Raw genomic sequence first — 26,052 nt, 5'->3', positions numbered from 1 at the left:
TGTATAATAAATGTTCTTTGTTCTCAATTTTTGTCTCGAGCAATTTCTGTGAAGGTACTTCTGTTTCTAACATTAGCAATAACTTTCTCAATAAATAGATGAATTATTAAATACTCAAATGGCCATCCCAGCTGGTTGACAGATGATAAACTTGACCCTGCACTCCGTCCGGATCTGCCTAGAGAATGATGCCAGCCTGTTGACTTCTGCTGGTCGTTGAGCAGCCCAGGGTACAGGACAAGAGCCGTGGCCGTCTGAGAATGGAGAGGGGCCAGGAGGGCTTGGCTGGTCGCAAGGTGATTGGAGTAAGAGGGAGCGCAGGACGAGGGTGAGCGGGCGAATGGGTGCCGCTCTGGTGAGCAGGAGGGAGGTGGCTGGTCGGAGGGATGGAGGTGGAGGGATCCCGAGGATAAGCAGAGTCGCAAGCACTCCGTGGAGTTCAGCGCCTTCGCCTCCGACGCACCGGAAATGTCGTCACGACGGGCGCCGCGATGCGGGCAGCAGGCGGACGGTTGCAGTTCTCTGTGAGTGGGGCCGGGAGGAAGAACCGGAGTTGGCGGGGGGGGGGGGAGATGGAGGGGCCAGAGATATTGGGGGGGTTCGTGGGAGTGGAGCCGGGTTGGGGGGGGGGGTTCGTGGGAGTGGAGCCGGGTTGGGGGGGGGGGTTCGTGGGAGTGGAGCCGGGGGGGGGGTTTCGTGGGAGTGGAGCCGGGGGGGGGGGTTCGTGGGAGTGGAGCCGGGGGGGGGGGTTCGTGGGAGTGGAGCCGGGGGGGGGGGGTTCGTGGGAGTGGAGCCGAGGGGGGGGGGGGTTCGTGGGAGTGGAGCCGGGGGGTGGTGGGGAAGGGGAACGGTGTGGGCTGGAGCCGGGAGGATGGAGTCAGGGCGTGTGTCGGGGTGGAGCCGGGGGGTGTGTGGGTGGGAGCCAGAGGTACATGGTTTGGCCTGGGAGATGTGAAGGTGCTGGGGAAGTGGGTGGGGGGGGGGGGGGAGTGACGATGGGCCAGGTAGGTTTGGGGGAAGGGTAAATGGCTGTGTGGGCTATGAGGATGTGTGGGTGCGGGGAGGTGTGGGTGTGTCTGGGCAGAGGGATATGGGAAGGTGTGGGGAGCAGGGGATGTGAGAGGGGGGTAAGTGAGGGTATGGGGCCGAGTGGTGAGGGGATGTATGGGGCCGGGTGGTGAGGGGATGGATGGGGCCGGGTGGTGAGGGGATGGATGGGGCCGGGTGGTGAGGGGATGGATGGGGCCGGGTGGTGAGGGGATGGATGGGGCCGGGTGGTGAGGGGATGGATGGGGCCGGGTGGTGAGGGGATGGATGGGGCCGGGTGGTGAGGGGATGGATGGGGCCGGGTGGTGAGGGGATGGATGGGGCCGGGTGGTGAGGGGATGGATGGGGCCGGGTGGTGAGGGGATGGATGGGGCCGGGTGGTGAGGGGATGGATGGGGCCGGGTGGTGAGGGGATGGATGGGGCCGGGTGGTGAGGGGATGGATGGGGCCGGGTGGTGAGGGGATGGATGGGGCCGGGTGTATGGCGGACGTGGGGGTGGGGGGGGCGAGGCAGTGTGGGGTGGCTTTGGGAGGTCAAGTATCCTGGGGTGGGTGGCCAAGGGCCATCAGAGTGGGGGGTGGGGTGCTGGGAGTGTGTGGTCGAGAGTTGTGAGGGTTCCAGGCAGCTGTGGGGGATCTGGGATTGGGGTGCTGTATTTGGGGGTGGGGGGAAAGAGTGTGTGAGGGTGGGGCCATCAGAGTGCATTTGACCTGCTGGGAGGGTGGAGGGAGGGAGGAAGGCATTGGCCGTGATACAGGATGTTTGTGTTCGCTTGCAGCCGCACCTTCAGGCCTTATCCAGGCATGGTGATGGCTTTCCATCTCCTCGACCTTCCCTCCACAAACATCCCTTGTATCTCCCCACTGGCATCTCACCCTTCCTCCTTCTATCTGACTGGCAATGGCCATTCCCACACTGGTTTTCCCGGTATAGATGTCTGTGTTAACTGTTCAGTGTTAAGGAAACTAAAGAACAGCTGGAGTTGGGGGGAGGGGAAGAAAATAGTAGCCTCTTTTAAACTCTAGCACCTGGGTAGTCTTCCTGGGACCCGAGTGCAATTACTGGGATGAAGGTGCTGGAAGCATCTTTTAAATTGCAGGGGGATCTACTTATTAAGTCACCAACCCGGCGATTTAAGGGGGATCCCGCCCCCGCAATGATGTGTCATTTGTACTCACTGGAAGTACGGCCAAATGCTCAGATGCTGGCTGCCCGGTGATGCACGCATGCAAGCACTAACGTCACTGGAATAAGCAGATCGGCCATTTTTGTTTTCATATCGCCTGTGGATGTGACCTAGGGAAGTTTAACTGAGTTCCCTGACTACCTCTGAGGTAAGTCAGGGACCCGGTTGGATTCCGACGGGGTTGACCTGGTCAGACCCTTTCTAACTGCTGAGTAACCAGGGAGATAAACGGGCAAATTGCCCGGTTAACCCCATTTTACACGGCAGTTTGAAAGGGCCTAGTGATATCTTGAAGCCTTTCCACACTAGGAAAAAGGAGTTGCTGATGAAGGAGGATAAATCTTTTGTGCTTGATCAAGTGTGTTCAAGGACATTGTCGGAAGTTAGAGAAAACGTTGCTGGGACCTGAGCAAAGATCGTTGTTTCATCATTCCTAGTGAGGGTACCAGAACACTGGAAGGCAACTTCTGCTGTGTTTTATGTTGAAAACAAAACTGCCACCCACTCTCCTAAGGCCTCTTCTCTGACCTGTATGTCTTCTTACCAGCTTCTTTGGTTCAGTATCCTATTTCCACTTGCTCTCTTCAACCCTTTTATGTTTCCCATCTGGTCTTGAGAAAGAATCTTCACCCAAAATGTTGACTGCCCTTTTCACCTCATGGTGCTCCATAACATGTTTGGTACCTCCAGCTTCTCTTTTTTTGCCCAGTTCTGTAAATATTCACAAGGATGTTCTAGGGATTGGTGGGGTGTGGTTGTAAGGAGAAACTGGATAACATTTAAAAGACATTTGGATAGGAAAGGTTTGGAGGGATATAGGCAAATGGTACAAACTCATATAAACAAGTTGGTTGGCATGGATAAGCTGGGTCAAAGGGTTGTTTCTGTGCTGTAAAAATCTGACAGTCTCAAATTATGATGATGCATATTGGAATTACTGCGAGATGAACTTTAGCATGACTTTTCCTGGTGCATTTCATATATCAGTGGCTGGTGTGGTAATTAAAAAGAATTATGCAACATCAACTCTGTAATATGTTACTCTTGTAACAAGATGCTCTGGAGTGATCAGTGAAGCTCTCGAGTTTTCCAAATCTGAAGTTCTTGGTTCCCTGCCCTCTACTGAGTGCTTTTATTTTATTTCAGGAAGAGTTGAGAGGACAACTGCTAACCATCAGTGACTAGTTCTTTTCCTGTCAGAAATGCCCTCTTTTGCCAGTTGCTGCATGGCCACAGCTTTCCTTTTGACAAATCCTTGGAACTGGTGCTTCCCACAGTCCCACCCAACCCCTCCCTATTGTGTTCCCATTGCCCATCATCCCCTCTCCATTTGCTTCCAATTATCACCCACCAATCTCCAGCCCAGTCCTTGTATTGCTGTGTACTATCCATCTCCTCTTTTTAACCTCTCAATTTTAATGTAGGGCCTCAAAATGAAACATTTTGCCTCTATGGCTGCTGCCTGACCTCCTGAGCCCTTTTCATGTTCTGTTTTTTGTCTTGTATTCCAACATCTGCAGTCTTATCTTCCCAGATCATTAGCAATTTTAACTACTACGTTTTTGAATCCTATAAGATTCTTTTCAATCTATGCTACAGTCCTGGACAAAGTCATTAATTCCATCTATGAGTAAAATTGTGATAAACTGATCCAGTTGAAACAATTACAATCATTAGTGCAGATTGCAATTTTGTCATTCAGATAGGGTTGAGCACCCTTGGTTAGCTCCATTGTTATCCATCCAGTGAAAACTGCTGCATTGGCTTCTAATCCTCTGTTTTCCCTAATCATTTCCACTTCTACAGGAAGCCAGTCACACCAAGGCTTCAGGAGGCTGTCAAGATGGCAGGGTGTCAGGAGAGGGGAAGCAAAAGCAAGCAGGCAGGTAGTGCAGAGTAATCCTGTGGCTGTTCCCCTCAACAATAATTACACCACTCTGCATACTGTTGGGACGATGACCTACCAAGGCAAAACCACAATGACCGGCTCTCTGGCACTGAACCTGGCTCTGCGGCTCAGAATGGAGGAAGGGAGAAAAGGAGAGTGGTTGTGATAGGGGATGCTATGGATACGAAAGAAACAACTGGGTGGTTTGTTGCCTCTCAGGTGCCAGGGTCAGGGACGTCCATGGAATCCTAAAACAGGAAGGTGAGCAGCCAGAAGTCGAGGTACATATTGGCATCAAAGGTATAGGGAGGAAAAAGGATGAAGTCCTTGAAGGAGAATACAGGGAACTTGGCAGTATGCTTCGAGTCAGGACCTCAAGGGTAGTGATCTCAGGATTCCTCCCTGTGCCACGCGCCTGTGAGAGTAAGAATAGGATGATATGACAGACGAATGTGTGGCTGTATAATTGATACAAGGGGCAGGGTTTCAGGTTTCCAGATCATTGGGATCTCTTCTGGGGAAGGTTTCAATCTGTACAAAAAGGACGGGTAACACCTGAACTGGAAGGAGTCCATTATCCCGATGGAGAGGTTTGCAAGAGCTGTTGTGGTGGGATGGAAACCAGACTGAGGGCAGAGAATAGAGCGGAAGGTGGAAAAGTTGATGCAATGTGGAGTGAGATTGTGAGTCAGTTGGAAGGACTGAAATGTTCTTCAATGCAAGAAATATTAGGAATGAGGAGATAAACTTGGAGCATGGATCATTTTGATGTTTTGGCTGTTACAAAGACTTGACTGACACGAGGACAGGATTGGTTGAAGCAGGTACAGGGGTCTAGGTGTTTTAAAAGGGATAGGAATTGAGGTAATTCAGTTCCTGGTGTCCCAGCAATATCCTAGTAAATATCTGTCCATTTTATTGACATCTTTCCTGTAGTTGGATGACCAAATCTGAACATAATACTTGAAATTTGGCCTCACCAATGTCTTGTACAACTTTAGCAGAACATCTCAACACCTATATTCAATACTTTGATTTATGAAGGCCAGAATGTCAAAGCTCTCTTTACCATCCTATCCACCTGTGATGTCACTTTCAAGGAATTAAGTATCTGTATTTCCAGATCCCTCTGTTTTGCCACACTCCTCAGTACCCTACCATTTACTGTGTATCTCCTACCTTGATTTGTCATTCCAAAATGCAGCACCTCACACTTGTCTGCATTAAATTCCATCTGCCATTTTTCCAGCTGGTGCAGATCCTTTTGCAAGCTTTGAAAACCTTCCTCATTGCCCACAATTCCTCCAATCTTTGTGTACTCTGCAAACTTGTTGATCCAATTGATCACATCATTATCTGGAACATCGATGTAGATGACAAACAACATTGGACCCAACACAGAATCCTGAGGCACACCACAAGTCACAGGCCTCCAGTCTGGCTGCTCCTGTATACCCATTGTCAAATGCAGTTTACTACCTCATCGTGAATACCGAAGGTCTGAACTAACCTCCATATGGGACCTTAACAAAGGCCTTACTAAAGTCCATGCAGACAACATCCATCAACTTTCCTGGTAACATATTTAAGATTAATTAAACATGACCTACTACGCACAAAGTCATCCTGGTATCCATACTCAGTCCTTGGCTATCCAAATACTCTCTTAGAGCACTTTCCAATGATTTATCAACTACTGATGTCAAGCTCAGTGGCCTATAATTTCCTGGGTTACTTTTGTAGCCTTTTTTTAAACAAAGGAACAGCATGATCTACCCTCCAATCTTCTAGCACCACACCCATGGCTAAGGACATTTTAAATATTTCTGAAGGGTTATCTTTTCAGGCCCTTATCCATCCTTATTTGCTTTTAGACAACAAACACCTCCTCCTCTTTAATCTATATAGGTTCCATGACATCACTGCTTGTTTTCGCAACTTCCCTGGACTCTCTGCCAGTTTCCTGAGTGAATAAGGTTCAGGGTTCCTCTTATTGTCATGTAGTAATACATAAAAAAGTAATATACATGATATACCAACTTTTGTCTGCTTTAAGGCAAACAAAAGTCCTGACGCAAAAATAAACCATTTAAAATCTCCCTCTCTTCTGGCTCCACACGTAGCTGACCACTCTGATCTTGAAGTGGACCAATTTTGTCCCTTAATATCCTTTTGACCTTAATATACTTATTAAACCCCATAGGTTTCTCCTCCACTATCTGCCAAAGTAACCTTGTGTCTTTTAGTGATCCTGATTTCCTTCTTGCATTTTTTATACTCTTCAAGCACCTCATTTGCTCCTTGTTTCCTATACACTTTAACCAGTTCCCCAACATCCCTTGAAAACCAAGGTTCCCTATACCTATTAAGTTTGTCTTTAATTCTGACAGGAACATACAAACTGTTTTCTCAAAATTTCATCTATGAAGGCCCTCAACTTACCAGTAAATAACTTCCCCCAATCCACACTTTCTAGATTCTTTCTCATTCCTCAAAATAAGCCTTTTTCCAATTTAGAATCTCAACCTGAAACCCAGATCTATTCTTCTCCATAATTAACTTGAAACTAATGGCATTATGATTACTGGACCCCAAATGTTCCGCTACATATATTTCTGTCACTTGTCCTGTTCCCTAATAGGAGATCCAGTATTGCACTCACTATAGTTGGTACCTCCATATATTGATTTAGTAAACTTTCCTGAACACATTTGACAAACCCCAAGCCATCCAGCCCTTTTACAGTAAGGGAGTCCCAGTCAATATGTGGAAAGTTAAAATCTCCTAATATCACAATCATGTTTCCTGTAGCTGTCAATGCATATTTACTCCTCCAATTCTCCTTAACTATTGGGCAATCTATAATTCAATCCCATGAGTGTGGTCATACCTTTCCTGTTCTTCAGCTCCACCCATTTAGCCTCAGTGGGTGAGTCCTCTGCTCTGTCTTGTCTGAGCACAGCTGTGATATTTTCCCTGACAAGCAATGATACTCCTTTCCCCCGCTCTCTCCCCCCCCCCCCCCCCCCACCATCATTCTATCGCATTGGAAACAACAGAAGCCCGGTACATTGAGCTGCCAGTCCTGCCCCTCCTGCAACCAAGTTTCACTCATGGCCACAATGCCATAATTCCACTTCCAATCCACACTCTAAGCTTGTCTACAATACTCCTTGCATTGAAATAGATGCACTTAAGAACATTTCCACTATCTACAACCCTTTGACTTCTGACGTTACATGCATCTTCACATCATCTTTTCCCTCCTCCACTCCCCTATATACTCTGGCACTGTGATTCCCATCCTCTTGCAGATCTAGTTTAAACCCACCAGAGCAGCTCTAGAAAATCTTCCCACAGGGATATTGGTCTCCCTCCAGTTCAGATACAAACTGTCCTAGGTCCTTGCCTGGAAGAGAGCCCAAAGATCCAGAAATCTGAAGCCCTACTTCCTGCACCATGTCTTTGGCCCTTGTTCAGCTCTAGTAACCTCCTATTTCTAACCTCACTTGCACGTGGAAGGGATAGCAATCCTGAGGTCACAACCCTGGAAGCCCTGTCCTTCAACCTTGCACCTAATTCCCTGAACTCCTTCCGATGTCATTGATCTCAACATATGGCTGCTCACTCTCCTTCTTGAGAATGTCGTGAACTCGATTTGAGATATCTCGGACCCTGGGAGGCAACAAACCACCCAGGATTCTCGTCTTCCACAGAACCTCTTGTCTCTCTCCCTAACTATGGAATTCTCTATCACTACAGTTCACCTCTTCTCCTCCCTTCCCTTCTAAGCCACAGGACTCCATTCCAGAGACCTGATCGCCATGGCTTGTCCTTGGTTAGGGCCCCTCCCCCTCAATAATAGTATCCAAAATGGTATACTTGTTATTGAGGGGAATGGCCACAGGGGTGCCCTGCACTGCCTGCCTGTTCCCCTTCCCTCTCCTGAGGTCGCCCACCCTCATGGGTGTGAAAGCATCCCTGTAACACTCTCTAATCCCTTCAGTCTCCTGAATGATCATCCATCTCCAGCTCTAATTCCCTAATTCAGTTCATCAGGGATACTGCTGGCTTCTCTAACTGTCCATATTCTGCAAGAGGGCATTTCCCTGCCTTGGCTGCCATTCCCACTGTCTATGAACTAGTCGGAGAAATAAAATCCTGCCCTTACCTGTGCCTTCCTGCTAAATTCTTTTGTCCCTCCAGCGGGTTGTCTTTACTTCCACTCCTGCACCACCACCTCAGCTTCTTCTCGCCGCAGCCTCTTGAGCCAAAGCCACAACTCCCTACTCTAACTCTGGCCCACTCCCATAATGGCCGCTCACCTTCTACCACTCTCCTATTTAAAGCAGCTGACTCTCGTGTTTTCTCGTTCCAATTCCCGCTTGTGCTAAAAGAGTAGTTGATGCAGTATCTGTAGCTCACTGTTTGACGAAATGATAGAATCTGATATATTTACTGGATAAGAGGCATTTAGACAGATGCTTAAATAGGCAAGGCATAAAGGGATAAAAATAGGGTGCAGATAAATGAGATTTGTGTTGATGATCATGGACGTGATGGCACAAAGGCACCTTTCTGTTCTGTACAACTTGAGATGTCATGCTGAAATTAAAATAAATGTTGATCCAGGGAAAACACAGTGGTGCAGTCAGAGCTGGCGTTTAATGCCTGCAGTGACCCCTGTTCAATCCTGACCTCTGGATCTCTCTCTCTGTTATTCCATGGGCTTCTCCTGGGTCCTCTAGTTTTCTTTCACATCACAGTAATGTATGGGCCATTGTAGGTTTATATTGGCCATTGTAAACTGCCCCTTGTGCACCTGAAAAGTAGAATACAGAGGACACCCTGCCTGACAGGAAGTGTACTCCTCAAAATCAGTTTGTATTGCGATTTTCTGCGAAACGAAGCCATATCAACTCAAGTTGGAATTTTATAAAATTTAGACGTACCACATGTTAACAGGCCATTTAGGCTCACGAGTCTGTGCCGCCCAATTTACATGCAATTAACCTACCCCCCCCCCCCCCCAAGTACATTTCGAATGGTTGGAGGAAACCGACGACCCCCAGGGAAAACCCACGCAGATATGGGAGAACGTACTAACTCCTTATACACAGCGCGGGATTTGAACCCCAGTCCCAATTGCTGGCGCTGTCAAGGCATTGTGCTAATCACTACGTCAAACGTGCTACCCAAATTGTTTACTTTTATCCTCAAATTCTACAATAACTAATTTTTTTCTATATCTATCAGTCATTTTTCAGTCATAATTTGTGAACTCTGAGCGTGAATTTCCAAATCCGGAATGTAGTGGTGGCTAATCATGGGAATGTCGGACAAATAGATTACAGCAGGAAACTAGTGGGAAATAGGATTGTCCTGTAAGGCAGCAGAGATTCATTGGGGCAAATGACCTTCTTGTCCATCACATTCATGGATGATCACAGCAGGCACACAGAACAGTGAAAATCTGGAGCTCGCACCCAAAAGGAAAACTGGCTTACATCGACTGGAAATGTGAAAATTGAGTGATAAAGTTTTCAAAACCAAGAAACCAAATAAGATGGAAATTGGAAATAAAAACAATGGTAGAAGCATCAGTAGGATTGGAGTCAACATTTCCAGTCAATGGCCTTTTAGCAGTTGGTTGTCAGATAGTGTCATTGACCATTCCACAATTGCTGCCTGATCTATGTCTTTCTCACTCTCCTGTTTAATATTTGTTTTTCAGAAAGGATTATGGTGTCAAGATTGAGAGATAACAGGGAAAACTTGATGCAAATAGTTCTCTTACTTCCTAAACTGTAAAGGGCTACTGAGTTCTTCGTCCGCAAAGCCAAGCCAAAGAAAAACTGAGTTCAAACTATTTTATTTTTGTACACACAGTTTTATTGTAGTGTAATTCCTAGGATTTATTTTATTTATCCTTTGTTAGCCATTTATTTAACGGTCTAATCTTTGACATTTAGATTAGTTCTCACCAAGCTGTAGTAATGCATTTGTCCCCACAGACAGGCTGCTGCAAAAAACCCAGTTGAACATAGACTTGCTATTGCTCTACAGTCTGTAAATGGTTCAGAAGTTCCTAAATGTGATGAGTTAATTCTTAATTGGCATTCTGTGGATTTCAAGATGAATTATCTTTGCATCTGTTAATGCCAAGTTATTAAGGAAATTTGAATGATTTGGCATCATAAACATAGTGGGTAGATAAGTATACTATAGGTGGATAACATATATTGGTATTTTCCTTTTGTCTGTTTCAGTGAGAAAGTGCTGCACCCACATTGACAAAGAAGATTGATTTGTTGAAAGAGATATCCCCAATGTCGGAACTATCTGCTCAGATTGTGCCTGCCTTTCAGGCTGGCCAACCAAAGGAGACTACCTCAGAAAGCACTCAGAACAATTCGGTAAGCTCTCTTTTTCTTGATTTTAAACCTTTTTCTGGCCAGAGGGAAACATTAATCAACAGAAAATGGCAGGTGAAGTAGACTGAAAAGATGCAAATATTAGAAGCAGAGTTGGTTGTAATTTTCTATAGAGAAACAGATAAATCATTGCAAGTATTTGGAATATGCGGAAAGAGTGGGACAAAGTAGATAGGTGTACCAAAGAAATCCTTTGTGTTAATTCAGTGGTTTTCAAACTGCACCCCTAAACTCACACTCCACCTCAAGTAATCCCTGTGCTCTGTGATTAGTAAGGGATTGCTTAAAGTGGTATGTGGGTGAAACAAAACAGGTTGAAAACCACTGTTTTAATCGTACCTAATTGGCTCGTTATGTGCACGGTTTCATAACTCCAAAGGAAATGGGCCATGCTTTGCACACACACACACACACACACACACACACACACAACCCCTCTTCCCTCTTTCCCCCCCCCCCCTCATTGGCACTTTTTTTCCTTTATTTGCCCCTGTGCTCCAAAGTTTTAAATTTGTTATCACATGTGATTACAGCGCACATTCCAGATTTTCTTCAAGGTTATTTGTATACATTTCGGTTTGACCATGTAGAAATTATAGATTTTTATAGTCCCCTCATTTTAGGTCACCATAATATTTAGGGCATGTCAATTGTATGTATATTAAAGTCGTCATGTTTAGTACTTTGTTATATATCCCTTGAATGTAATAATTGCTTGAAGTCTGTGATTCATAGACATCACCAGGTGCTGAGTATCTTCTCTGGTGATGCCCTGCCAGACCTCTACTGCAGCTATCTTCAGCTCCTGCTTGTTTTGGGGGCTTGGCCCCTTCAGTTTTCTCTTCAGCATATGGAAGGCCTGCTCAGTTGGATTTATTAAATCAGGTGATTGGCTTGGTTATTCAATAATTTTCCAGTTTTCAAACTTTGGAAACACTCCTTTGTTGCTTTAGCAATGTTTGGGATCATTGTCTTGCTATAGGATAAAGCACCGTCCAATGAGTTTGGAGGTGTTTACTTGAATTTGAGCAGATAAGACGTTTCTATACACCTCACAATTCATTTCGCTACTTCCTTCATTAGTTACATCAATGAAGATAAGTGTGCCAGTACCTGTGTCAGCCATACATGCCCAAGCCACCATGTTTCACAGTTGAGGTAGTATGCTTTGGAGTAAAAAATACAATGCTGGAGAAATTCATCAGGTCAAACAGTGTACTTTCTTTGGCTTGGCTTCGTGGACGAAGATTTATGGAGGGGGTAAAAGTCCACGTCAGCTGCAGGCTCGTTTGTGGCTGACAAGTCCGATGCGGTACAGGCAGACACGGTTGCAGCGGGTGCAGGGGAAAATTGGTTGGTTGGGTTTAGGTGTTGGGTTTTTCCTCCTTTGCCTTTTGTCAGTGAGGTGGGTTATATAGCAAAGATAAAGATACATAATCAACATTTTGGGCTTGAGCCCTTCATCATTTTCCTTGATTTTGGGACCATCTCTGTAAGAGAGGAGTGAGGGACTTGGGAGAGCAGTGAGTGTCAACAGCCAGCTTTTGGTGAGTGTTTTTAAAACAAAGATTGATGGTAGTGAGTAGTTGCTGATAAGGGGCAGTGACAAACAAAAAGAGGGGAAGCTCAAGGGTGGAGCAGCCAGTGAGAAGTGACCAGTGGCTCAGGATAGGAGTGGGGTTTTGAGAATTTGATGAGCAGAGGCTGAGGACGAGCTTGTTTCCAGCAAGGTAAGATCTTTATGTATTATCAATAATAGGTAATGGAAATTGGCACCTTGGACAGTGGAATGGTCAGAATGCAGGATGTAGTAAATCTGGGACAGCATGATTGTCCTTGATGATTGCTCCTGTAAGAGGTGCATCCAGTTGTAGCTTCTGGGAGACTGAGTCAGGGAACTAGAGCTGGAGCTGGATGAACTCCAGATCATTTGGAAGGCAGCGATAGAGAGGAGCTTCAGGGAGACAGTCACCCCAAATGTCAGGAGGCGGGTAGATGGTGATTGTTAGATCAGGCAGACCAGAGTACCACGTAGCTGTTCCCCTCAACAATAAGAATACCGTTTTAGATACTGTTGGGGGCGGAATGATCTACCAGGGACAAGTCATAGTGGTCACATCTCTGGCACAGAAATGTGCCTTTCACCTCAGAAGGGAAGTGGAGAGAAGAGGAGAACGATGGTGATTGGGGACTTGTTGGGCAGGCAAACAGATAAGATGTTCTGTGAATGTTGCATCCCAGAGTCAGTGACATCTCCGATCAAGTTCACAGCATCCTGGAGGAGGAGGAGGATGGTGAGCGGCCAGATATCATGGTGCACATGAGGACCAATGACATAGACAGAAGATCCTGAAGAGTGAATATAGAGAATTAGGAAAGAAGCGAGTAGCTGGACCTGTAGGGTGGTAATCTCAGGATTACACCCTGTGCCACTCTCCAAAGAGGGTAGGAATAAGAAGTTGTGGCAGATGAATGCATGGCTGAAGAGCTGTTGCAGGGAGCAGGGGTTCAGATTGGTGGATCTTTAGGATCTCTTCTAGGGAAGGTTTGACCTGTACAAAAAGTACAAGTTGCACCTGAACTGGAAAGGGACCAATATTATTTAATATCTGATTTAGATCTTCTGAAAACATTCACTTTCGTACATGCCCAAATTGGATGTATTGTTGTTCCCATTACCTTCTTACAGTGAAAACATCTATCTGATAATATTGGATCCCATTCTTTTAACTTTTGAGGCGTGATATATAACCTGTATCATGCATAACCTTGTGTTTATTGTATTCTTCATAGTTCCAGAACATAACTTTCCCCATGCTTCATTTTTTATCTTTTATGTTTAAATCCTTTTCCCACTTTTGTTTAGGTTTATAGTTTATTTCATAATTTTCCTTATCTTGCAGCTTAATGTACGTGTTCATTATAAATCTTTTAATTATCATTGTGTCTGTAATCACATATTCAAAGCTGTTTCGTTCTGGTAATCGCAAACTGTTTCCCAATTTATCTTTTAAATAAGCTTTCAGTTGATGATATGCAAACATTGTACCATGAGTTATTCCATATTTCTCCTTCAACTGTTCAAATGTTCATAAATTATTTCCCAAAAAATAATTTTCTATTCTTTTGATTCCTTTTCTCTCCCATTCTCTAAAGGAAAAGTTATGTATTGTAAAAGGGATTAGTGAGTTTTTTTGTCAATAACAATTTTGGTATTTGGTAATTCTTTTTTTTCCTTTCCAAGTGGATCTTCTTACATATATTAAGTAAATGATGCAATACTGGTGAGCTTTTGTATTTCACCAGCTTTTCATCCCACTTATAAAGTATATGTTCCGGTACCCTCTCCCCTATTTTATCTAGTTCTATCTTAGTCCAGTCTGGTTTTTCCCTTGTCTGGTAAAAATCTGGTAAATACCTTAATTGTGCAGCTCTATAATAATTTTTAAAGTTTGGTAACTGCAAACCATCATGATTATACCTCTCTGTTAATTTATCTAATGCTACCCTCGGTTTCCCCCTTCCACAACAATTTCCTTATTATTCTCTTTAGTTCATTAAAGAATTCATCTTAAGGGAATTGCTAACGATTGAAATAAATATTGTATCCTTGGAAAAACATTCATTTTAATGCAATTTACCCTCCCTATCAACGTTAGCGGTAATTCTTTCCAATGTTCTAAGTCTTCCTGCAATTTTTTTATTAGTGGCTGATAATTTAGTTAGTACAAGTGGCTTAAGTTATTATCTAACCTGATACCTAGGTATCGGATTGCTTGTGCTTGCCATTTAAATGGTGATTCTTTTTTAAATTCTGTATAATCTGCATTACTCATTGGCATTACTTCACTTTTATTTGCGTTGATCTTGAACCCCGATATTTCTCCATATTCCTTCAATTTCCTTATGTAATTTTTTTACTGATACCTCTGGTTCTTTTAGGTATACTATGATGTCATCTGCAAATAAACTGATTTTATATTCCTCCTTTATTTTTATCCCTTTTATTTTATTTTCTGTTCTTATCAGTTCTGCCAATGGTTCTATTGCTTAGGCGAACAATGAGGGGGATAATGGACATCCCTGACTAGTTGACCTACTTAATTTAAATTGGCTCGATACATATCCATTTACTGTTACTTTCGCCAACGGTCCATTATACAATGCTTTAATCCAATTAATATATTTTTCTGGTAGATTAAACCTCTGTAATACTTTAAATAAATATTTCCACTCTACTCTGTCAAAGGCTTTTTCTGCATCTAAAGCAACAGCCACTGTTGGCTTCTTTTTTCCTTGAACTGCATGAATTAAATTAATAAGTTTACAGACATTATCCGCTGTTCATCTTTTCTTAATAAATCCAGTTTGATCTTGATTTACTATTTTTGTTACACAATCGTCCAATCTGTTTGCTAATAATTTTGCTATTATTTTATAATCTGAGTTAAGTAGAGATATTGGTCTATATGATGCTGGTGTTAATGGATCCTTCCCCGTCTTTGGTATGACTGTAATTATTACTGTCTTGCATAAATCTAGCAAGTTTTGTGTTTCTTCTATCTGGTTCATTACTCCAGGACAGGAGGAATTAATAACTCTTTAAATGTTTTATAGAATTTTATTTGGAATCCATCCTCTCCTGGTATTTTATTGTTTGGCAGCTTTTTTAATATATCCTGTACTTCCTCTATTTCAAATGGTTTTATCAGTTTATTTTGTTCCTCTTCTTGCAATTTCGGCAGATCAATTTTAGCTAAAGACTCTTCTATTTTATCATCTTTCCCCTCGTTCTCAGTTTGGTATAATTGTTCATAAAATTCCTTAAAGTTTCATTATTCTCTATTGGGTTATATGTAATTTGTTTGTCCCTTTTCCTTGATGCCAATACAGTTCTTTTAGCTTGTTCTGTTTTAAGTTGCCAGGCTAATATTTTATGTGTTTTTTCTCCCAGTTCGTAATACTTTTGTTTTATTTTCATAATGTTCTTCTCCATCTTGTATGTTTGTAATGTTTCATATTTTATTTTTTTGTCTGCCAATTCTCTCTTTTTCATTATATCATTTGTTTTTACTTGTTCCTTTTCTATACTTACTATCTCCCTTTACAAATGCTCTATTTTCCGATTGTAGTCCTTTTTCATCTTAGTTACATAACTTATTATCTGTCCTCTAATGAAGGCTTTCATTGCGTCCCATAATATAAATTTGTCTTTCACTGATTCTGTGTTTATTTCAAAATATGTTTTAATTTGGCATTCAATGAATTATCTAAATTCCTGTCTTTTAAGTAGCATGAAGTTTAACCTCTATCTATATGTTCTTGATGGGATGTCCTCCAGTTCTTTTGCTAATAACAGGGGTGAATGATCAGATAGTAGTCTAGCTTTCCTAACTGTCCCTTGAATATGGGCCGACAACAAAAATGTATCAATCCTTGAGTATGTTTTATGCCTACACGAATAATATGAATATTTCTTCTCTCTTGGGTATTGCCTCCTCCATATATCCATAAGTTTCATTTCCTGCATTGATTTAACCATAAATTTGGCTACTTTATTATTTTTGCTTGTCTTTTATCCAGTTTTATTCAACATTCGATCCAAATTAAGGTTAAAATCCCCATCTATCAATAGATTTCCTTATGTATCTACAATCTTCAAAAAAGTATCCTGCATAAACTTTTGATCCTTCTCATTAGGTGCATATATATTGAGCAAATTTCAAAATTCTGAATACATCTGACACTTTATCATTACATACCTCCCTGCTGGATCTATTATTTCCTCCTCTATTTTGATTGGTACATTTTTATTAATTATATGGCTACACCTCTAGCTTTTGAATTATATGATGCTGCCGCTATGTGTCCTACCCTTTCTCTCTTTAATTTGTTATGTTCCACTTCAGTTAGATGCATTTCCTGCACAAATGCTGTATCTATTTTTTTTCTTTTTTCAGTAAATTTAATAGCCTCTTCCTTTTAATTTGGTTATGTATTCCTTTTAATTTGGTTATGTATTCCATTAATGTTTATAGTCATATAGTTCAACGTGGCCATTTTATATCTTGTTCACATCTCATTTTCACTTCCTCACCACCTCCATCCCCCTTTTCCCCATTTTCATCTCTCAGTTTTCCCTTTTTAAACTCAATGTATGACAACACATTTAAAACATAAAATACTCCAACAATTCCCACACCCAATATTACCTTAACCCCAAATGCCCCCCCCCCCCTCTCTGAGTTGCCCCTTATCCCTTGCCGGGCAACCACAACTCCCCTTTCCATTTCAATTGTGATCTTGCTCGCAAGCGTCAACTGATTTCGCAGTGTCGGTTATTCCCAACCCCCCCCCGAAAACACTTCTTTTACTCATAATAAAGCTCTCCCGTTTTTTTCCCCTTACTTCCGTCCTTCCCTTCTCTTTTCCCTCTTTAGTTCTTTACATATACATTGTGTTTACATCTTTATATATACTTTATCACCGTTCTTCATTCTTATTACATTTCTTCATCTCTTCTTCTGACCTGCAAACGCTCTACAAATTCTTGTATTTCCTCCAGATCTGAGAACAATCTGTTTTGCTCCGCGAGTATAAATATTTTAAGCACGGCTGAATGTCTTAACATGAATTTATAACCTTTTTTCCAGAGGATCGATTTTGCTGCATTAAACTTCTTCCTCTTCTTTAAGAGTTCAAAACTTATGTCTGGGTAAAAAAATATTTTTTGACCCTTGTATTCCAATACTTTATTATCTTCTCTAATTTTATTTCTTGCCCGCTCCAGTATATTTTCTCTTGTCGTCTATCTCAAAAATTTTACTAAGATGGATCTTGGTTTTTGATGTGATCTGTGGTTTCGGAGCTAGTGCTCTGTATGCCCTTTCTATTTCCATTTCTTCCTGCATTTCTGTCATTCACAGGACCTTTGGGATCCATCCTTTTAAAAATTTCTTCATATCTGTGCCTTCTTCACCCTTCTTCAGGCCCACTATTTATGTTGTTTCGCCTACTATAATTTTCCAACATATCAATTTTCTGAGATAACATCTCTTGTGTCTCTTTAATTTTTTTGTCACTATCTTCCAATTTTCCTCTTAAGTCGTTTACTTCCATTTCTACAGCCGTTTCTCATTCTTCCACATTTTCTACTCTTTTCCCTATTTCTGTCATAACTAGTTCTAATCTTTGCATTTTATCTTCTGTTCTTTTCATTTTTCTTTTAATTGTACTAAATTCTAATGACAACCATTCTTTTAATGCTCTCATTTGTTCTTCAAAAAAAGCTTTATCTATATTCTGTCCATCAGTTTTACCTTCTATTTCTCTGTGAAGATCTTGGTCTTCTTCTTCTTCTTCTGTGTCTTTACCTGTATTTGTCATCTTTTCTTTGTATCTGTATCTCTTCTGATTCTCCTGATGAGTTGCTTGTATCACTTTGTCAGGCCTCTTCTTGCTGGGCCTCTTGTTATTGGTCCTCCCCTTCTGGGCTGCTCATCTGTCGGGCTGCCTGCTGCTGCTCCTCTTGCTGTTCACCCCATCGGCTTTCTTCCTCGCCTGGTACCTCACTCCCTCTCCTACCGCCTTCCTCATCATCGCTTCGTGGTTGCCCGCTCCTCGGCTGAGCCCACCTCCCGTCGGTCTTTTCATTTACCTTTGATTTCACACTGCTCATGCGCGACTCCTCGCACATGCGCAGTTACACATTTTTGTTTGGCTCAGAGAGCCATTTTTTGCAGTCCACCCATCGGGGGGTCGCGACTCTGCAGGGCCAGAACCATCCTCGGAGAACGGACGTTCTTCGCCACCACGGCTCCCTGTTCCTTCATGCAGGTAAGGCCTTCTTCTTTTCCGGTGACTTTTTTTCTTTTTTTCCCTTTGTTTTTACTTTTTCCTTCTTGGGTGCCATCTTCTTTCTCTTCTGTGCAACTTTATCTTCTATTTTTTTTATTTTATGTTTGTTGAACTTTTTCTTGACTTTTTTTTCTTTTTTTTCTGGAGAGGGCTGGTTTTACCCTACCAGCCACTACTCCATCACGTGACTCCTCCTCTTCAGAGTTGTGCCAATGAACGTCATAGAAGCCTTTATGAGCCTGAAAAACAACAATAAAACAGTAAGAGACATTGGCCAAACCTTAGAATGACCAAAATCAACAGTTTAGAACATCATTAAGAAGAAAGAGCTCAGTAATAGTGAAGGACTGGTATTCCAAGGAAGATCTCCACTGCCAATGACAGAAGAATTCTCATCATCTTGAAGTAACATCCCCAAGCATACTGTATGTCCGACAGATCAGGAACACTCTTCAGGAGGCAGATGTGGATATGTCAATGACTACTGTCTGCAGAAGACTTCATGAACAGAAATACAGAGGCTACACTGCAAGATGCCACAGGAAGGATTACAGTTTGCCGAGAAATATTTAAAAGTTCTTCAAAAAGCTCTTGTGGACAGATGAGACAAAGATGAAGTTGCATTTGAGTGATGGCAAGAGCAAAGTGTGGAGGCATAAAGGAACTGCCCAAGATCCAAAGCTTACCACCTTTGCCATGGTTTGCATCTTGTATACATCCGTATCTGTGTGTGTGTGTGAATGTGCATGTTTTTATGTGTGTGTGTGCCTTTGTGTGTCTAAATGTGTATGTATGTGTTTGTGTGTGCATGTCTTTCCTGTTAGCGTGTATATGTGTGCATGTATTTATGTGGGAACACACCCACACTCCTTGACTGCACCTCTTCACACCCTGTCCTCTGTAAGGATTTCATTCCATTCTCCCAATTGCATCTGATCCCAAGATAGGTCTTGCATAACACATTATCAGAGATGTCCTTCTTCAAACAATGTGGCTTTCCTTCTATCACCATCAAATCGGCCCTCACTTTTCTCCTCCATTACCCCCACATCTGACCTTCCCCCCCCCCGCCCACCAACTTCCAGACGCAACAAGGACAGAATTCCCATTGTCCTCATCTACCAACCCACCAGCCTCTATGTATCGCCTATCCTGAGCCATTTCCACCACCTAATACTTGATCCCACTACCAGACACATATTCCCCTCTCCTCCCATCTCCACTTTCCACAAGCACTGCTCCCTCTGTGACTCCCTTGTCCACTCCTCCCTTCCTTCCCACCCACCTCTCTCTTGGCACCTACTCCTGTTAATGCAGGAGATGCTCCACTTGCACCGACACCTCCTCCCTCAGCACCATTTGGGCATTCTTCAGCCTGGTAAAATCATGCAAATTCTATGTGAAAACATCTCTCTCTCTCTCTCTCTCTCTCTCTCTCTTCCCTCTTGTCTCCTTTCACAGAGCCAAAATCAATTCTCGCCTTTCCTCTTATCATATCCAATTAACACCTTTGGTTTTTTTCTGTATTCCTCCCCCTTTATCTCCTCAGTCTTTAATTCAGACACCAGCCCACTTTTTCCTTATACCTTGAAGAAGGGCTCAAGCCCAAAACATGGGTAATATATCTTTACCTCCTATGAATGCTGCGAGATCCTCCAGCATTACTGTGTGTTTTGATTATTTGGACAAGTACATGGATGGGAGAGTTATGGAGGGCTATGGACTGGGTGCAGGTCATTGGGACTAGACATAAAAATGGTTTGGCAAAGACTGGAAGGGCTGAATGGCCTGTTTCTGTGCTGCAATGTCCTATGGTTCTCTAACTCTGGGCTCCTGATGGAGTAATGCAGAATTATTGCTGTTTCTCAGCAGTTCTGGTTGTGAGGTTTCCTGTGAGAGATCTGGTGCAACTCATCAACCCTTCATTTCAGTGATAAGAAATGTCTGCCTCCACACCACTGCCATGGAAAGAGTGATGTAATATTCTTTGGGTTTATTTGCAGTTCATAAAGCCACTGCCCCATTCTGTAGGTTTATAATGTGGCCATCACCCGTCTTGTTCTCTAACTAGCCATGTCTTGACATAGAAAGGAAAATATCCACAATCTACCAAAGCTATGAGCAGAGTAGTTTGAAAATAGATAGTGCTGACAAAATTGGGGAGTGTGTTCCTTTTCTGAACCTCAGAGAGGAGATTCCTGAAGAAACAGTCAAGCCTAATCAGGTCAGCAGCACAAAGAGATGATCCAGCAGTCCGTGCATAGGGCTGAAGCCTGATGTGGCTGGCATTTTGGCTTGGTTCAGGTTATTTTGTAACTGCATTAACGTGAAAATTAGTAATTCAACTGCATTTTTGTACAGAATGAAAAGTTTTCCTGATCAAAATTTAAAGTTAAGCTTGACCTCATTTATTATTGGGCTTGTAGGTGTTAAAGTTGTAGGTCAAATTTAACTTTGTGTTGTACTGAAAGTGTAGCCCTAACTGAAGCAGTTTGTTGTGGGGATACACGAAGCAATAAATACAAACAACCCAAGTGATCTTGTACTGGTCCAGACTGACTTATTGATCTCTGCTGAGGTACTTATGTTCAGGAACAATGTTGGAAACAATCGCCAAGCCAGGCAGCATCTATGGAGAGGGAAATAGCTAACCTTTCCAGTTGCTAAGTTGCTAACTAACCTTTCCAGTTGCTCACCTTCCATCAAAACTAAAACTGAGAAGTTGAGCATACTTCAGGTTGAAGTGAGCAAAGGGAATTTCTGAATTGGCTCTAGTCTGAGGTTTTTCTCTTTTCTCCATTCTACAGATGTGGTTGTACAGCTGTTTCTGTTTGTTCCATTTGTATCTAGTGAATTTGTAATTGTTACCTTGACAACTTTGGTCTGGACACTTCATCTGCCCTCCCACTTTAATCATACTCATTTTCTCTTTCCAGAGCTGATCTGAAACATTGATTCTGCTTCTTTCTACACTGGTTCTGTGTGATCAGCTGAGAGCTTCCATCATCTCTTAACTTTGCTGATGTAGGAAATGAAAAATAAGCTCTTTTTGTGTGATGCTTATCTTCAAGTATGATCTTTGAGCCTTTTCTCCAAGATGTCCCCCACGAAGAGGCCATTGAGTCTCTTCAATAAATCTGGCGCTCTCTGTAAGGGGTTTGTATGTTCTCCCATGACCTGCGTAGGTTCTCCCTGGGTGTTCCAGTTTCCTCCCAATCTCCAATAACATGGGGTTGGTAGGGTAAATGGGCAGCACAGGTTTCAATAGCTAAAATCGGTTTCAACTATGTTATTAATGAATTTCCATTTTAAATAATTAAATTAACATATTGGGAGGTCATAGTCCTACGGTAAAAACACAGTGCTGGTGAAACTCAGTAGGTCAAACAGTGCACTTTATATAGCAAAGATAAAAATACATAACCAACGCTTTGGGCTTCAGCCCTTCATCGCGGTACGATATCATAGCCCTACAGCAAATATTTGCAGCACCATTTCTTTCAAAGGATTTGCTTCCTGAAAAATTGGGATTATGTTAGACAACTTCAAGCTGAACACAAAGATCATTTCAGTTTTGCTGTATTACATAGGAAGTTGGAGAAACATTAGATTAACTTTCATTGAATTTAGCAGGTTTAATGATGCTGACACATTGTGTGAGTTCAACTGACCTAAAAATGTTTTGACGCTGCTTTCCATTTGTACTCTGTATCTGATGCCTCTCATGTCAGTGTCCAACAATAATTGGCCAGCATTGATGTATTCCAGGGTTGTCCAACTCAAATTCACAGAAGGCCAAAATTAAAAACTTGGACTAAGTCGTGGGCCAATCTAAATATTTATTGAAAATTTTCAACATCTGCATGTTTTCTCTCAACATGTATAATGTTAAACTTTTTCCTATTAAAATAAATGTTTAATAATGGTTTTGGTTAAACTCTTTCCAGAAGAAGCATTAACAAATGAGAAATAAAATATAAAATAAAGTTTGCTGTAAAACCAGACTGCTTTTCATCTCCTCCACCTTCTGGAGCTTTTGCTTCTCGTTCAGATCCTTATACCCGTCCTGGTGTTTCGTTTCATAGTGTCGTCGTATGTTATATTCTTTAACTACAGACACGCTGGGTCCACACACAAAACAAACAGGTTTGTCTTTTAAAATGATGAACATATAGTCTGCCTCCCACCTGTCTTGAAAGGTCCTGTTTTCTGTCTTTCGTTTGGCCATTTTTCGTAAGGGGTTTATTACATGTGAGTTAGGCGACAGGTCGCAGATGCTATTGAAAGTAAACAGAGGAGGTGGGGGCGATTAGCGGTCTGAAGGGCCAGCGCCAACGCATTTGCAAAGCATTCTGGGATTTGTAGTATTAGCTGTGCATGCGCTATACTGGCGCGTCGGCCAGCGGGCCAGCTCTAATACATATTTGACATGATCTTGCGGGCCAAATATAATTATATCACGGGCCAAATTTGGCCCGTGGGCCTGGGTTTGACATGTGTGATGTATTCCATTTGCCATGATATCGCTTTTCCATGGTCGCAATATCTTGGTGAAACCTTTCACCATGTTTGTCATTGACTGCACCCAGATCAGCAGGGAAAAATCCAAGTGTGAATACAGAAAATGAATTTTCAATTACATATTTCACTTCATGGTTTTGTAGGCTTGAAGTAGACTTAAAATATGACAGGAAATCAAAAATAAAATAAGTTATATCTGAAAAACGGTATGTGATAGGAAAATTTTATGGCTTTTTTTTTGATCATCAACACAGAGGGTTGAATACACCTAAGGGTGTTCAAGAAGCAAAATCCTCATCCAGGGTAGTTGATCCATTTCTTAACACCATTTTCCTACCTGATAATAAACATTCCAAACAAAAGCTTTTTCAATCCCAGTTTTGAAATTACATATATTAACCCAAATATATTACCTTGGTTGGAGAATAAGATTTATTCATAATATCCTTTTAAGTTTATTTTTAAAACCTGTGAAGGATAAACCAAGATTCATGAAGTTTGTGTTCCTTGCTTCTTTCTGAAGAATTAATCCTGAGTGGTATGACCTCTAATTGTGATCTTTTATGTGGACCACAGACCAATAGTGAAAATGGGAAGATGGAGTTGTTAGCTTGCAGCCCAGAAGTGGACCAATATGGGAGTTATGTGAGGCAGATTGAAGCTCTTCTCTTCACTGACACTAGGATTGGATGTTTCTGGAAGCACTACTGTGAAGGCAGTTGCCCTTAAATGCATTCTTTATGAAATCTTTCAAATGTTTATACATTTTTATAATTTACATTTTCAGCTCCTTGAAGGTGGAGGAGGAAGCTAAGTAGCTGAAACCATGTCCTATAGTTTCCTGAACTCGCCCTGAGTTCTGGATTGTTCATTGTTTCCATCTATGTGGAAAAAGGTGCTCCTCAAGTCCCTTTTAAATCTTTCCCTTCTCACTTTCAATCTATGTCCTTTAGTTTGAGACTCACTTCCCCTGAGGAAAAAGACTGTGACTATCTATGCCCCTCATGGACAATAATAGAGAATGCTGGAAACACTCAACATGTCAGGTCGCACTGATGGGGAGGGAACTGCAGTCGTACAGCGCCGGCCAAAATGTCCCTCCTACACTCATCCCACCCATCTGCATTTGGCCCATGCCCCTCTCAATCTACCCTAACAATCTATGCATCCAATTTTTTTTCTTGCATGAGTACCTGCCTCAGCCCATTCCATGTAAAAGCAAAATTGCCCATCGGGTTCCTCTGAAATTTTCCCCCCTCACCTATTTCCACTGCTCTGGGCAAAAGGCTCTATATGTTCACCTGATCTGTTCCTGTCATAATTTTGTATACCTCAAAGAGATCACCCCTCATCCTTCTGCACTACAAGGATTAGAGCAGGGCTTCCCAAACTTTTTAGCTCACTTTTGAAGAGCACTTGGAAATCGTTGAACCCCAATTATCAATTACACAAGCGCAGTAAGAAAGTAAATAAACTCAAAATTCTCCATATTTAATTCATTTGTTGCCTTGAATTTACATTTAATGTGATGAATGAAATTGTTTTTGTCCTCACAAATTTTAATGTTGGACACAATATTAGATAGTTGTATTCTTATGCCAGGAATGGCATCAAGTTGGTTTCTGTATTTTGTTTTCGTTGCTGCAAAATACAAAATTTTGCATCTGATCCAAACTTCGTTTCTTTATAACACTTGATTTTTCTGATATAAGTGTAATCGAAAAATCTTTATGTAAAAATGGTGGCACCTCACTTCTTTCTTTGGATGAATTATCCTGTCTCCTAGTTTTTAATCCAATGATCCACGTGGAATATCTTTAAAATATGGTCTGCTTTGCGTCAAAAGTTTGAAAACCACTGGTCTAAATTTATAACGGACACAACTTCTCATCCTTTATCATATCCAGTTCAGAGACGTTCTGAGATTTCCTGCTTCTGGCTCATTCTGCTTATTCCTTGAAGAGGACTCAGGCTCACAATGTCAGCTCTCTATATATAATATATATATCTTTTCAATCTTCTTCAGCATGATGCTGAACCAAGCCATGAAAGACCCCAACAATGAAGACGCTCTTTACATCCGGTACCGCATGGATGGCAGTCTCTTCAATCTGAGGCACCTGCAAGCTCACACCAAGACACAAGAGCAACTTGTCCGTGAACTACTCTTTGCAGACGATGCCGCTTTAGTTGCCCATTCAGAGCCAGCTCTTCAGCGCTTGACGTCCTGCTTTGCGGAAACTGCCAAAATGTTTGGCCTGGAAGTCAGCCTGAAGAAAACTGAGGTCCTCCATCAGCCAGCTCCCCACCATGACTACCAGCCCCCCCACATCTCCATCGGGCACACAAAACTCAAAACGGTCAACCAGTTTACCTATCTCGGCTGCACCATTTCATCAGATGCAAGGATCGACAATGAGATAGACAACAGACTCGCCAAGGCAAATAGCGCCTTTGGAAGACTACACAAAAGAGTCTGGAAAAACAACCAACTGAAAAACCTCACAAAGATAAGCGTATACAGAGCCGTTGTCATACCCACACTCCTGTTCGGCTCCGAATCATGGGTCCTCTACCGGCACCACCTACGGCTCCTAGAACGCTTCCACCAGCGTTGTCTCCGCTCCATCCTGAACATCCATTGGAGCGCTTTCATCCCTAACGTCGAAGTACTCGAGATGGCAGAGGTCGACAGCATCGAGTCCACGCTGCTGAAGATCCAGCTGCGCTGGATGGGTCACGTCTCCAGAATGGAGGACCATCGCCTTCCCAAGATCGTGTTATATGGCGAGCTCTCCACTGGCCACCGTGACAGAGGTGCACCAAAGAAAAGGTACAAGGACTGCCTAAAGAAATCTCTTGGTGCCTGCCACATTGACCACCGCCAGTGGGCTGATAACGCCTCAAACCGTGCATCTTGGCGCCTCACAGTTTGGCGGGCAGCAACCTCCTTTGAAGAAGACCGCAGAGCCCACCTCACTGACAAAAGGCAAAGGAGGAAAAACCCAACACCCAACCCCAACCAACCAATTTTCCCCTGCAACCGTGTCTGCCTGTCCCGCATCGGACTTGTCAACCACAAACGAGCCTGCAGCTGACGTGGACTTTTTACCCCCTC

General features: G+C 42.7%; 1 protein-coding gene across 2 annotated transcripts in view; it reads left to right on the top strand.

The window, feature by feature from the left end:
* Positions 1 to 427: 427 nt before the first annotated feature.
* Positions 428 to 26,052, top strand: part of psen1 (presenilin 1) — an 86,273-nt gene continuing 60,648 nt past the window's right edge. The window contains exons 1-3 of one of the 2 annotated variants that reach the window (XM_069917428.1): positions 428 to 524; positions 10,392 to 10,538; positions 18,282 to 18,392. In XM_069917428.1, the coding sequence (XP_069773529.1) occupies positions 10,452 to 10,538; positions 18,282 to 18,392 (198 nt within the window). In that variant the 5' untranslated portion in view covers positions 428 to 524; positions 10,392 to 10,451. The remainder of the gene's footprint in view (positions 525 to 10,391; positions 10,539 to 18,281; positions 18,393 to 26,052) is intronic. The other variant, XM_069917429.1, reaches the window with a different exon arrangement.

The sequence above is a fragment of the Narcine bancroftii genome, chromosome 2 (assembly GCF_036971445.1).
Source record: "Narcine bancroftii isolate sNarBan1 chromosome 2, sNarBan1.hap1, whole genome shotgun sequence".
NCBI lineage: Eukaryota > Metazoa > Chordata > Chondrichthyes > Torpediniformes > Narcinidae > Narcine > Narcine bancroftii.
This window is presented reverse-complemented; position numbering and strand designations above follow the sequence as displayed.